Source organism: Somniosus microcephalus, chromosome 6 (genome assembly GCF_052327205.1).
Source record: "Somniosus microcephalus isolate GS21.2 chromosome 6, FLI_Smic_1.0, whole genome shotgun sequence".
Classification (NCBI taxonomy): Eukaryota; Metazoa; Chordata; class Chondrichthyes; order Squaliformes; family Somniosidae; genus Somniosus; species Somniosus microcephalus.
Window position 1 is genome coordinate 30,702,959 of NC_140992.1, and position 13,817 is coordinate 30,716,775.

Here is a 13,817-nt window from a genome sequence, read left to right on the forward strand (position 1 = left end):
AGTTTATTTATATGTTCAAGGGAGTTCCCTCGGTTACCATGTAATAACCTGAGGAGGGATAAAAAGAGTGGTGACCATCCGTGAGAGTGTTCGTAGCCTCACTGACCGGAGTTTGCTGGAGCGAGGTGCGCCCGGTTAGTTAGACCTTTTTCCTGCAGCCATCAACTCAAAAAAAAAAAAAAAAAAAATTAAAAAAAAAAAAAAGATTTTAAATAAAAAATTGCAATTTACTGGAAGTGCGAGGGCAACGGGGCATTTGGGACCTTGGTGAACGACGGGTCCAACAGCGTATCTCCTTAATCAATGAGATTTAAGGATTCAGAAATAAACAGAGGAAGGACTGAGAAGAGGAGTGAATTCACACACTCTCTAAATTCAATGTCAAGGCGGGTGCAGAAAGAGGGAAAGAACGATTGGATTAAGAGAGAGAAAAAAGAGACAAAAGAAAAATAATTTTTTTAATTTGACCTTTTTTAAAATATCCAACAATTCACTACCTGAAGGAATGAAATGCCACACTCTCAATTGTTCACTTTCTATGCCAGAGAGGTTGATTGGCAGTCATTAACAATTATCACTTTTGTTGAATCCGTGAATCTTAAGGTATGGTGTTCTTCAATAAATAGACGGAGACTGCAGATCAACAATCAACAGGTGTTTACTGGATGAGGGTAGTATAAAAACTTACAGTACAGATGCCTGCTCGAGGCTTATATACAGGTGTGGTCACTGCCGGTACTACAGTATACAGGAGCTGTAAAAGTAGTTCTCTCTTAAAGGTACATACACTACAACTTTGTTAGAAGGGTACTTGTGCTATTAATTACTTGACTAATGGGCAATTAACGTGTAAATCCAGCACCTTCATGAAATTCACGGTGAGGTTAAGGGTGCGATGCTGTTTATGCGCAAGTCACAGGGTCACCCTTCCTCACCACCAGATTTAGGAACAGCTTCTTTCCCAGGGCTGTCATCCTACTGAACTCCACAAATAAACTCTAAAGCCTGCACATCTGCCAATGCACTTTATTATGGTTATGTTAATGTATTACAAGCCAAATGTATGTTGAATGTTTAAATGTCTTAATCTAAATGTACACTCTCGGGAGCCGCAAGCCTACATTTCGTTGTACTGCACTTGTGCACTAACAATGACAATAAAAGTTGATTTGGTTTGATTTTGATTTTGATCAATTTGCACATTAATAGTGGAGAGCGTTGTTCGCACACCATTATTTTTTCAGTAAATTCTAGCCTAATGCAGAGCAGCAATTAATAATCAATGGAACGAGAGTCAAAACAGTAAGAGGAAGTTGTGATCAAACTGTACAGTGCTCTCGTCAGAATGCACCTCGAGCACTGCATCTAGTTCTGGGCACTGAGACATAAGGGAGACATTCAGGAGCTGGAGGTAGAGTAGAGAAGAGCCACAAGGTGGAACCCTAATGTCAGCGGTCGGAGTTGTGAAGAGAGACTTGAGCCCCAATTTTTAACACGAGGTGGGCAGCAAACAGTCCCAACAGCGGCAGCATTCCCGCTCCTCCTGGCCCCACAAGGAAAGTCAAAGAAAGTCATCGTCGCTGGGTCAAAATCCTGGAACTCCCTCCCTAACAGCACTGTGGGAGTACCTTCACCACACGGACTGCAGCGGTTCAAGAAGGTGGCGCACCACCACCTTCTCAAGGGCAACTAGGGATGGGCAATAAATGCTGGCCTTGCCAGCGACGCCCACATCCCGTGAACGATTAAAATAAAAAAGAGACTTGGCTTTTTAGCTTCTTCTGGCCCCGACTCCTTTCTCGCTTTGTGGGCCTGGTGGGAAAACCACAGCCACTTACCTGCTCAGGCCCAGTGTTAAAATAGCAGTCTGACATCAACGGAGCCTGATGTGCATATCTAACGAAGGACTCTGCCGGTTTCTCACGCCTGCTCAGAAGAGCAGGTTAAATCGTAGCCTGTGGGATCAGTGTGAGACATCATCAGCAAGTGAGTCCCACGGGCATTTAAAAAACATTTTTTTTTTTAAAACTCTCCGCTCGCCCGGTTTCCACCGAACGGCTAGGGTTAAAATCGCCACCTTTGGGCTTTATGGCCTGGAAAGGAGGAATCTTGAGGTGATCTAAAAAAGAGATACAACACAACAACTTGCATTCATATGGTGCCTTTAACAAAGAAAGGTCCCTAGGCACTTCACAGCAGCGTTATCAGACAAAAATTGACACTGAGCCAAAGGAGTTACGTTCAAGCCGACTTGCATGAATAACTGATAAAAGAATAAATTGTTTGAGAATAAAATCTCCATGCACAAATGCCTTTTCTATCTTTTCCAATGATCGCTGTCATTATTAGATGAATAATACATTTGAATGAATTGCAGAAGTCTGAATTTATTCACTTTATTCGCTGTACTGCCTCTAAAACTGATATTGTAAGTTCTTTTTACAAGCATTTTTGTCTACATGGGAAAATTGCCTAATAACCATTTCAGTGAGGTTTGAGTCTTTTTCAGGAGCTCGGGCTCGAGCACTTTTGACAATCAATGTGACCGCTTTGGTTTTGGTGTGAAAACCACTTCGTCAGGTGCTAATGCTCGAGCTTTGTGATGCTTAGAACTTACCCAGTTCATCTGGTCTCTTAGCTAAAAGGCAAGCGTAATTGCGTTTTTAAAAAAAAAAAAAAAAAAATTAAATTTTAAATAATTATTAACTGTTAAATACTGCATGGTATTGCTCAAGGTGATAAATCTGTTTATTATAAGCTAATAAACCCTCTTTAGATTTCCTGTACTGTAAAGTGTATATTTTAATGAAGGAAATGACAAATACACTTTGTTATCCATAACAACTGTGTAACCTTTGCAATTCCAATACTGTAATTGCAATCCAATTTGCATTCTATTGTTGGCTTCTTGCCAAATAAAACAGATAAAAGAAACGGTTAAGTGAATAAAATGACTTGGCAAAATCCTTATTCATTTAAACAGTTTGCACTGTATTATGAGGGGAGAGTAAAAGCTTATTCAAAGAGGCCGACTTTAAGGAGTGTCCTAAAGAGAGAGAGCGAGAGAGAGAGGCGGAGAGGTTTAGGGAGGGAATTCCAGATCTCAAATCACAGGCGGGTGAGCGCAGAAGCAGAAAAACCCCAGCCAAGTCGTCAAGGTCACAACGTAGAAATAGCAAGCTGGGAGACATGGGAAAAAAAAATAACCGTCATTTTATCTGGAGTTCTTCAGTTCCTTTGTTAATGAAGACTAAGACGTCGTTGCCATCTCATGCCACTCTAAAGCAGGTACTGGCCACAAAGCTGCATTATAAATGGTATGGAATGCTACTTTAAGTTAAACTATGAGAGTAGGACAAGAGGTTACAGGTTCAACGAGTAAAAGTTAACTTTAGGATTATTAGGAAACTCTTTGCAGAGTGATCCTACACTTAGAACAGACTTTGAGGTAAAGTGGTGGAGGCAAATATCCTGCAGTCATTCAAGAAACAATTCGATGCGAGGAGCAGGGGAGAAGTGTAGGCTTGTTCTGGATGGATAAGTTAAGATTGACTGAATGGCCTTCCTCATCTGAAAGTATCTGGTGAAGCCAATAGGCCAGTTACACTGCAGTCATTAAAGTTTGTTAATGTACCAACTGGAGTTTAATTGGAGCAAAGTTGCTGGTCTGATGGTATTTCAAATTCTGGGAAGTCTCGCGAGCACCAGGGTGGCTGGCGGCGGGGGGAGTAATCTCGCACTACATGGGCTTTGCACCAGCTGCAGTATAACTACTATCAGTGTGATGCTGTTTTTTTAAATACCTCAGGTGATTGATTGTGTGCCCAGTTTTAATGTTCGTAATTAGCTGATGTGACAGTTGGCTCTTCACTAGTGTGAAAAATTGAATTAACAGAGCTTTGTATAGTATTTAAGTACACGTGTGCATGAGAACAGACCAGCACACGGCTGGCGGTATAACTTTTTGTGTTGCCATCTCGTACCACTCTTAAAACAGGTACTGGCCATGGCCATAAAGCTGCATTATGAAAGGATCATAAGAGGGAAAGAATGCATTTTCGCAATACATGTGATTCCTTTATTCTTCATTCCGTTTCACAAATGTGTCACAGCTCTAACTCATTCTTTTGCAGACAACCATGGCACGCTTCACCTCCCTCAGTCTTTCCTGCCTCTGACAGCTTTCAGGCTTTTAATATCCACTTAATCACCACTCTCTGATTAACCTCCTTTTTGCAATTGTGAACCCTTGGTATCTTGCACCTTGATTTCTCCTCAATTTAAAAAAAAAAAAAAAAAAGGCCTAGGTTTCAGAATGAGGATTTTAACCCCTTCCTTATCTGAATCATGAGAACAGTCCTGATCTGCTCATTGGGTAAGTTCAGTCGCCATTTGATAACTGCTGTGTTCTTGTTATAACTGTAGTGAAAATGCCCTAACATGGTGACTTAAAGATGTCCTCAAAATGGAGTTTTCAGCAATCTGGCTGACCTCGGCTGGGGGGGTGGGGGAAAACAGAGAATGAGAATCATGGATGGCTGTATGAAATGAGGAACCTTTCACAGTATTGGTAGATACAAAGGCCTGGGTCTTCCACCAGCCCCCGATTTTCCCCCACATTCACTTTTTTTTTAATAAGTGGAAAATCACAGGAGAGTGAGCGCAGAAGCAGAAAACCACAGCCAAGTTCTCAAGGTCGCAACTGAGAAATAGCTAGCTGGCAGACTTAAAAAAACAACCGTCATTTTATCTGGAGTTGTTCAGTTCCTTTGTTATTGAAGACTGAGAAGTTAAGGAAGTAAACTCGCTACCTAACATGCCTGGGTTTTTGTTTCAGAACTAAGATACGTCACCGAGCGTGAAGATTACAACTCCTTGACGGGTGTCTGTTAAAAATGATTGACACACGCCCTGCAAGAATTCACTTCTTGGGCACCACTTGGGTTGGTTAAAGATTACATTTATTTGAGACCGAAGGTATAATGTTTTTGACGCACACAATCGGGCAAAGTGTGGGTAAGAGTGAGCACAGCAAAAATACACCGAAAAATCAGGCCAAGAAGCCAGAGGAAAGATGGATAGAGGGTTGAGAGAGAGTTTGAGATTACAGAAATTGAGATTGATGGACTACATGTCTTAAGTGTGCCACTTGGATAAATGAGAAGTTTCCTTGAGAATAAGGGAAGTGAGATTTGAACTAGCTAGAGTCCAAATATATCTACTGATGTGTAAGGTGGATCTACCCAGGAAACCGATGATCCAAGAGGGAATGGATAGCACACCAGACATCCCAGGAGGCTGGCCCAAGCATCCCAGAAGAATGCGAGGCAACCAACTCTACGCTGCCGACTCCGAAGGATGAGGTTCTTTTCGCACATCGGTAATAAGCTGAACTAATTAGAATTTTAATGTAGCAAATCGACTTGCTAGCTAAAGCTGTTAACTTGGCAGCTATATAAGGAGTCTAACCATAAACTAATCTCGCCAATTTCACATCAATCTCTGACATTGATCTTGATATCAACTTGTAATAAGTAAAACCTACCTGATGCTTGGTTACTGTGATGTATTTTAGTGCCTTTGTGTATTAATTCTGCCAGTTAATAATACCTACCTAAATAGTTTGTGCACTTTAGAACTGTTTAATTGTTAAACACTAATGTTATCATACAAGTGGTAGTAAAGAAATGTTAGTCCGTGACTCATGGTCTGGCTTCCTCTTTAATGATTGTCAAGAAGGGTACAACTCCTTCACTCCAATTATATGTACCCCAATAGGGGGTTGATGGTCTAAATGCTAATATAGGACTGGTTAATGTACGACAGTTTGTGTGAGCTAAATTTAGGCATCTAGTACTTTCCTCGACGTAGACTGGATGGTAACTCCATGGTTACCATTGCAACAAAGTTGTTAGTCCAGTGACAATAACTTCGCTCATGGTTCACGCGCAAGTGGTTTTTATAATAACAAGCTTTATTACATTGACTTATAACATTAATTGATTTTATATAACTGTTCTATAGTGTTATGTTAAATGAGAAGATGACATGCAAATAATACAGCCTGGTTCCCAAGCCCAGCGTGATCACTGTCCTCTAGGCTGCCTGCATGTCTGTGGGCTTGCGACTGACCCTGAGAGCACTCTGACCTCCAAGTGAATTGCACATCCCGTGCTTCCAAGGCACGGAGCAACTAGCTCCAGCTCTTCAGGCCAGCTGCGTGGCTCCTGACCACCCAAAGAACGCACTGCCTTGGGGATGGGGGGGGGATGGAAATAGGTTCTATTCTTATACTATAATACAAACTTGGCCTGTGTCTACATAATACGTAGTTGCACGTTTAGCTGAGGCCACATTTTTAGGTGTTTACCCCGCTTATAAACTCTTCGGCCTTGGCCTCTGTTCTACAAGCTTTGTCTGTAATACAATAAGTGCGTAGGCCAATCTTTATCTTTTACTCTGAATGTGGTGTCTCTTATTAGGGTATGAGCCTTTTTCTCGACCTGGGTGTTTATCAATCTGTGTCCTTGCATTTCCAAACTGTCTGGTGCTGATACATAGAGACAAGGGGCTCGCTTTTAATTCCCGAGGTGGGGTTGCGTGGTGGGCGGGTTCGGGAGCCGCTTCCGGCGGGAACAGCTGCAGAGTTGCGAATTTTATTCAAGTACCTTGTTAATTTCATCATGGCACGCTGGCCAGTCCAATGGGTGGGATCGGATCGGCTGGCCGCCTCTGATGATGTCACAATAGTTGCTGCTTTTAAAGCTGCTTTCCAACCTGAGCCTTTCCATTGTGGTTTCCTGCACTTCTTTTCAAAGCTATGACTTCTTCCAGAGGCAAGGCAGCTCCTCATTTTAATGATGACTCCCTCCAAGTTCTTGTGGATGCTGTCAGAGGGTGCAGGGAGATTCTCTTCCCTCCTGATGGCCGGAGGAAGCCTCCTCAGCAGACCAAGGCAGCCTGGCTGCGCATTGCTCAGGAGGTGAGCGCAAGGTCCATTTATGCACGGTCATGGATCCAGTGCCGCAAAAGGTTTAATGATCTTGAGAACATCAAAAGTGAGTATCCCATCTCACTTGCCTTCACTCTGCTTCCCTTCTCTTATCACCAGCACTCTGCGTTGCAAGCCTCCTCCTTCACATCCCACCTTACTCTTACTTCCCTTGCACCCTTTCCTATCCATCTGTCTGCACTGAATCACTTCAGCATCCTGCCTATGCACCCCTTTAGACTCGCTCTGACTGTCATTCAGTGACAACTAACAATGCACAGGGAAATACCTTCCTCTTGGCACCTTACCCCATCTTCGTCTCACTCAAAGCTTCTATGGTAGGGATTAATCGGACTCACTCCATCACTGTGGCTGAAACATCGCTTGTGTCCCTCCTTGCAGGAAAAGAGCCCACAATAAGAGGGAGAGAGCACTGACTGGAGGAGGAACACCTACCCTTGCAACATTGACCAGTGCAGAGGAGGCAGCAAACTATGTTGCTGGAGGTGGTGAGGACCTGTAAGTGGGCGATGGAGAGATGGGCACATTAGAGGAAGCTGGTGACATAATAGAGTTTCATCACTCTCCGAAAGCAATGGAATATGATGTTCATAGAGAATCGCTTTGTATCATCTGCTCAAAAGGATGTGTCTGCTACATCAATATCAGGTGTCTAATTCAAGCCTTTACTCTTCCACAGGACCATCGAGCGCCCCCCTCCCCACAATCCAGGACGAAGAACCGGACATCTCCTCAGGAACCTGAAGCCTCTGAGGGAGCAGCGTCACCAGGACTCGGCGCACCCAGCACAGCAACGCACACCTCGGTCGGGCCATCACGAGTTAGAGTAGTGTTGCCACCTGGTCGATCACAGCGCACAAGTGAGCATCAGCAGATGGAGGAGACAGTGACCGCAGTGGAGAGTCTTCGGTGGAGGTCGCAGGACTCCTAGCTCTGCTGAGCTGCATGCAGACGCTGTACCTCTGGGGCCATCCAGAAAAAGAGTGGTTCGTGAAATACTGGAACAAGTGCAGGTGTCTCTGGAAGGGTTTGCCTCCAGGGTTAGTGCGAGTGTGGAGAGAATGGAGAAGTTCATCTCTAACATCAGCACTACTGTGGTGGGGGCAATGGTGCATGAATGCACCACCATGGATAGGATGGCAACCTCCATGGAAAGGCTGGCTAGGGCCATGGAGGAACTAGGTCACCAGAATCAGGAAAACATGGTGACTGTTCAGAATAGAATGACATCTCTGGAGGAGCGATGGGCAGCTATTGAGCAGAGACCCCAGAGCTTCATGGACATCATTTTGAGGAGGACTGCCAGTGCAGATACAGGTCCTCATGGCCCCCCTGGAGTGCAGCAAGGTGCTCTCCTACCACTTGCCAGCACTGAGGTGCAGCTGACCCATGAGAGGGATGTTGTTGGCAGAACAGAAGGAAGTGTGGGCTCCTCTCAAAACGCTCGCACAGCCATGCCACTGCGGAGCCCTCGGTCAGAGACCCACTTTGCAGCGACAACTGAGATGGCCGTTTCAGCCCCTGCACAACCGCAGAAAGAGCAGACTGTTGAAGAGCCCTCCCAGGCTCCCAAACCCAGAGGACGCCCACCAAAGGCGTCTAAGCAGGCGCAGCATCCTAGTCAGCAAGGTGCCTCTACATCTGCTGAAGCCACAGGGGAAGCACCACGTGGAAGCACGCGTAAAAGAAAGATTAAGCACCTATAATCACAAGGGGACTCACTTGGGTGATGTTTTTTTTTAATGACTCTTGCTGGTATATTTTGTCATGTGTTAAAGATAAATCATGTCAAACAGTTGATTGTGTGGCCTATGTGTTCTGGGAAATGGCAAAAGCGCATTGAGGGCTCAGGGTGACTTACATTTGTAATGCTGATGTTAAAAGTGATAGGAAATAAGAGGGTATAGCAGAGATGAAGTATGACGTTGGACAAGTGTCACCTGCAATTACAGAGCCATATGGTGGCCACCTATGGTCGAAGGGTAAGCTTATGGTAGTGTGGCATGGCAGTGTGCATACCCTGGTTGATGGGCAGCAGTGAACTGGAGGGATGCTGCATTGATCACAACAGGGCATGCAAAGCTTCCCTCGTCCTCCTCCTATTCCTCTTCTCAGGAAGATTTGTGGTGAGCCACGTGGCTGCTACTCCCCCAATTGAGGACCAGGATTAGACGGCATAAATGTTTCCCATCCCCTTGCTATAGATTTCATTTGAGGCAACAATCTTGAAAACGCACAGTCGAAGTGGCCTGAAATATTTCCATTCATGCCACACTGCAGATGGGTGTCAGCTTGAACAGTCAGAAGGTCAGTAGATGTGCAAAATGTTATCCCATACCTACAACAGCAAAGTAGTTGCATTTGAATGTCAGCCATGTTTCAGGGGCACTTTTAAAGTGCTCCACCAATGCATACAAATCATGTCCTCCAGCAACTCGTCTCCTTGAACCTGGCCTGTTTCTGACTAGTTGGGAAACAGGCACCAGAAGCAGGAAAATGGGAAACCACTATGAAAATAGGATTAGCAAGGCAGTTAACAGGCTGTTAACTGCCTTAACTACCTGTCCCACCGGTTGGAGATGGGTCAGTTTGGTAGCGGCTAAACAGACACTCAGGAAAATTGGGTGGGAGGCGGGTTGGGTGTCTGTGAAGCCATTTTTCCCGATTTTTTTTTTCCCAACAGACCCGCCTCCAAGGGACTATTTAAAATCAAGCCCTTGATTCAAGTTCCCCTTTCTCCCACATTTGCTCCAACACACAAAATGCTAAGGGAAATGATGCCGGGATACCGTGACCATTTAAATCATATTAAAGCATTCTTACAGTAACCACTTCCCCCAAATATCCTTTGACAAAGAGTTATGGATTCATCTGGTGCCTTTGATCAATGTAATAGTTTAACAATTCCCAGTGTCCTTGTATAACCTAGTGGCAAAAGTGAGAGGATGTTATGAGTCACATTAAATTCCAACTCAAATTTTGGAAGAAATGTTGAAAAAACAATGGCCCAGAAATTCGGGTCTCCATGGGTGAGTACGCACGGGGTACTCGCCCGTAGGCCCAATGGAAGTGCCGGTTTCGTGCATGCACTGTGCATGCGCGGGAAACCAGAACTTCCGTTCCCTTGAAAGAAGGGGTTCAGAGGTGGAACGCGTGTGCCGGAGAGGCAGCGCGTGCACATTGAACTTACGGTTTTTTTCCAGGTTTTTCCGGGAGGGCAAGTCTCCAGGAGTTACACATATAAAAAGCAGGCACAAGGCCTGCTTTCAACCAGGTAAGTGGTGAATTAATTAAAATTAAAACATTTTTTCCACAGGTTTATTATTTTTAAATACTTTAAAGAAAGGTAAGTTTATTTTTAGCCCCGTTAGAAAATGTAATTAATTTTTTCATTTAAATAATTGTTTAAATTAGTTATTTTATATACTTTATAGTTATTTTAAAAATGTGATTTTTAAAAATTTATTTGAAGTTTTCGTGATGTTTCGGGGCTTATAGTATTTATGGTTTTGACAGCTCTTCCTGTCAATTTTATGAATGGGCATTGGCTCTCCATGGCCCACGTGATCCCAGGGGACGCATCGAACTAACTCCGCCCTTGGGATACACAAGCACTGCGCGCTGGCAGTTGAAGCAGGCCCAGGATCGGAATCCCACGCGGGCCCACAGCTCAACAGCCGGCGCGCAAGGTAAGTGCAGGTTGGAGGCTTGCACCCGCGGGAAGCCCCCGACCCGAATTTCTGGGCCAATAAGTTTTTACTGTTGCTTATACACCAGAGATCATGGTGTCTAAACTGTTGTGGTTGGAAAAAGTTGAACATGCCTATTGAGAGTATAATTTAGTGGTGCGGGGGCGGGGGTGCAGAGAAAGTTGAAATCTTAATTCTACAGAATGGAATGAAAAAATATTGGGATGGATTTTAACTATTGGGCGGCTGATCAACAGAACTCGCCAGGCAGCGCCCGGTGGTGCCAGCAGGAGACCAGGGCATTTTGTGGACCCGACTTCACTAACATATATGCTGCAGGAACCAAACGGGCATCCCAGTGCATCTCGGCGGCTCTGGGCCAGTGTAATATTGGATAGAAGACTGGAGTGGCAGTGGCCCACATTATTCATGTAGAGTTCGGAAGAGCACTGGCCCCACAAAAATAAATTTTAGCACACCCCTTTTTGAGCCTCTCCTGCCATACCACCAGGTTTGTACTGCGCACAGTGTCCACTAAGGACTCGCTGCCCAATAGGCAGTTAAAATGGCACTGGTATCCTTTGTACGTTATAGGGCCCAGATTTCATTAGATTAATGAGGCTCCCGCCTGATTCCGGCCCTCGGAACAATGGCAGTCGAGCGGGATTGGGGTGGGTAGGTCGTCTACTATTTTAACTCCGCTAACATCCCATTTCCGCCAGGCCGCGGTAGTTAAAATAAAACCCATTGTTTATATTTGTGCAAAGAACTATTCGAATGATTGAGGGCTAGAAAACTTATGAGGAAAGACTCTCAGAACTTGAATTCAATGGGCAGGAAGAAACAGAGAATGATATGATGGGGATATGCAAATTAACAAGACTGCGATGCAGAGGATCAATCGGGGATATTTGATTTGATATGGGATAGCAGAGCAAGGGGACATGATTTTAAGCTGAAAAAGAATCGATTCAGGGAGGATGTAAGGAAGTATTACTTCACTAAGTGGATGACTGATTTTTAGAATAGTTTACCAGGAGAGGTTGTGGGGACAAGTAGCTTGGATCTCTAGTCAAATTGGACAAGCATCTTGAAGAAAATCATTGCTTACAACTGTTAGGGCAACAAGATGGTAGACTAAATGGACATGTGGACTTTTTCAGCAATGAGATTTTCTATAAATAACAGAAAATGCTGGAAATGCTCAGCAGGCCAGGCAGCATCCGTGGAGAGAGAAACAGAGTTAACGTTTCTGGTCTGGGACCCTTCAGAACTGGAAAAAGCTGGAGATGTAACAGATATTAAGCAGGTGCAGAGACGGGGGGGGGGGGGGGGCGGGGGAGAGGTGGTTAGGAGGGGAGGAAGGAGTAGAAAGAACATCCTGTACTTTTGTAAGAGGCAGGAAAGATAAAATGTTGCAAATGGGAGTGGCAAGACAATGGCATTCCCCCACCTCCCCCCCCCCCCCCCCCCCCCCCCCCCCCCCCCCCCGTCTCTGCACCTGCTTAATATGTTACATCTCCAGCTTTTTCCAGTTCTGATGAAGGGTTCCAGACCGGAAACGTTAACTCTGTTTCTCTCTCCACGGATGCTGCCTGGCCTGCTGAGTGTTTCCAGCATCCGCAGTATTGTGCAATTATGAGATTTTCTATTTTTTTAAGCTAGCCACTCCTATTTTTTGTTTTAATATGGCTGGTCAATGTTGCACTGTAGCAAGTGATCTTGGCTTCTTGCTAAAAAACCTGGCCACCTGTTGCTTTAAGGGACTGTTGTAATTATGAGGGATTTGCAGGTTGGAGGTGTTGGAACTGTCTGCACTGTGTTGCCTACTAGGGCAGAGTGTTTACTACAGAAGACATTGGCCTGGAATTTGTGGTCAGCGGCGAAGTGACGGCACTTGCCGCTGACCTCGAAGAAAGCTGTCCACCAAGATCTAGCAATCTCTGGTGTGAATTTCAGCTCTCCCGACTTTTGTTTGAATCTGGTGCCAAATCAAACGAATCCTAAGTGTCCGGCAACAGTGATGTCATCAAGCTGGCAAAGCAGCCAATCACACTGAAGAATTCTCAGACAGCAAACCAGGAAGTAAAATACACAGATTCTAATTTACTTTAAATACATTTTAGAATGTGAAATAAAGATTGGGACATGCACATGATTAAGGTCAAAGCTGAAATATCATAAACTTAAAAAAAATATATTAAACTTGAAATTCTTATTCATATTAATGGAAAAATTTGACATTCCACAAATCTAAAATTAGTTTTTCAGGGCCAGAACGGTTGATCAGCAGTCAGTACATCGTTAAAAACCTAGTTACACCTCTTTCAACAAGGCTTAAAGTTTATGGGGGGTTTTAACAGCGATATTCCATAATGAAAGGGGACGTTTTCATCGTTGTATGTGATTTCAACTGATTGCCGGCTCTGGGGAGTTCCACAGTGCAACCTGTAGCGGAGCAGTGAATGACTGTTCCCCAACTTCAGGTTTTCCGCATTTAGATGCACCCGCGCTAAATCCTGAAGTTGCGGTCAGTTTCAGAGGGGTAATGGCTGCAAACGCTGACCATTTTGCCGTCATTACCACCGCAAAATCTGGGCCATTGTTTATATTGCAGCATATTTTGGCAAATGGTTTTAATAGAAAATAAATTCAGCTTGCCTTCAAGTAATTTTGTTGGCGGTGGGGTGGGGCGAGCTTGCAGCACCATCAAGTGCACCATGTTTATAAATAAGTTGTTGCGCAAAACTTATTTATCAAGATGGCCTGGTCTCTTTATTCATTTTATTTGCTTTGTGTGGGAAATACAAAGTACAGTGGCTCACAGAGGTTCTAGCACCACCTTGTGGGGGAAAGAGCTTATTTTAAAAAAAACGCTTCATGGTGAAATGTATTTGAATCTTGAGCTTCCTGCCTAAAAATGTTTTTATGTAAGTGTGCATATTCCTCTCATATCAGATTTTTGAAGAAATCTAAAAAATTGTAATCGGGGTGTGCCAAATAAATTGGTCGTAAGATGAATTTTTATAGAGGTATGTCCTGATGCTGGACTTAAATTTGTGTGTTTGACTTAAAACCAGTTTAACTAAGACATCAGTCTGAGAATTTGATAGAAA

At 44.1% G+C, this 13,817-nt stretch overlaps 1 protein-coding gene across 5 annotated transcripts in view; it reads left to right on the forward strand.

Annotated features, from left to right (window-relative positions):
• The window catches only part of zbtb38 (zinc finger and BTB domain containing 38), a 61,736-nt gene that overhangs the window by 33,521 nt on the left and 14,398 nt on the right, over positions 1-13,817 (forward strand). The window contains exon 1 of one of the 5 annotated variants that reach the window (XM_085989922.1): positions 4,830-5,380. The exons of 3 other annotated variants lie outside the window; for them this stretch is intronic. Coding sequence is in view for 1 of the 2 variants with exons in the window: in XM_085989921.1 (XP_085846047.1) it covers positions 7,002-7,058 (57 nt within the window). In the remaining variant the exon portion in view is untranslated. Of the gene's footprint in view, positions 1-4,829; positions 5,381-6,786; positions 7,059-13,817 lie in introns of those variants that run through there. One more of the 5 variants, XM_085989921.1, reaches the window with a different exon arrangement.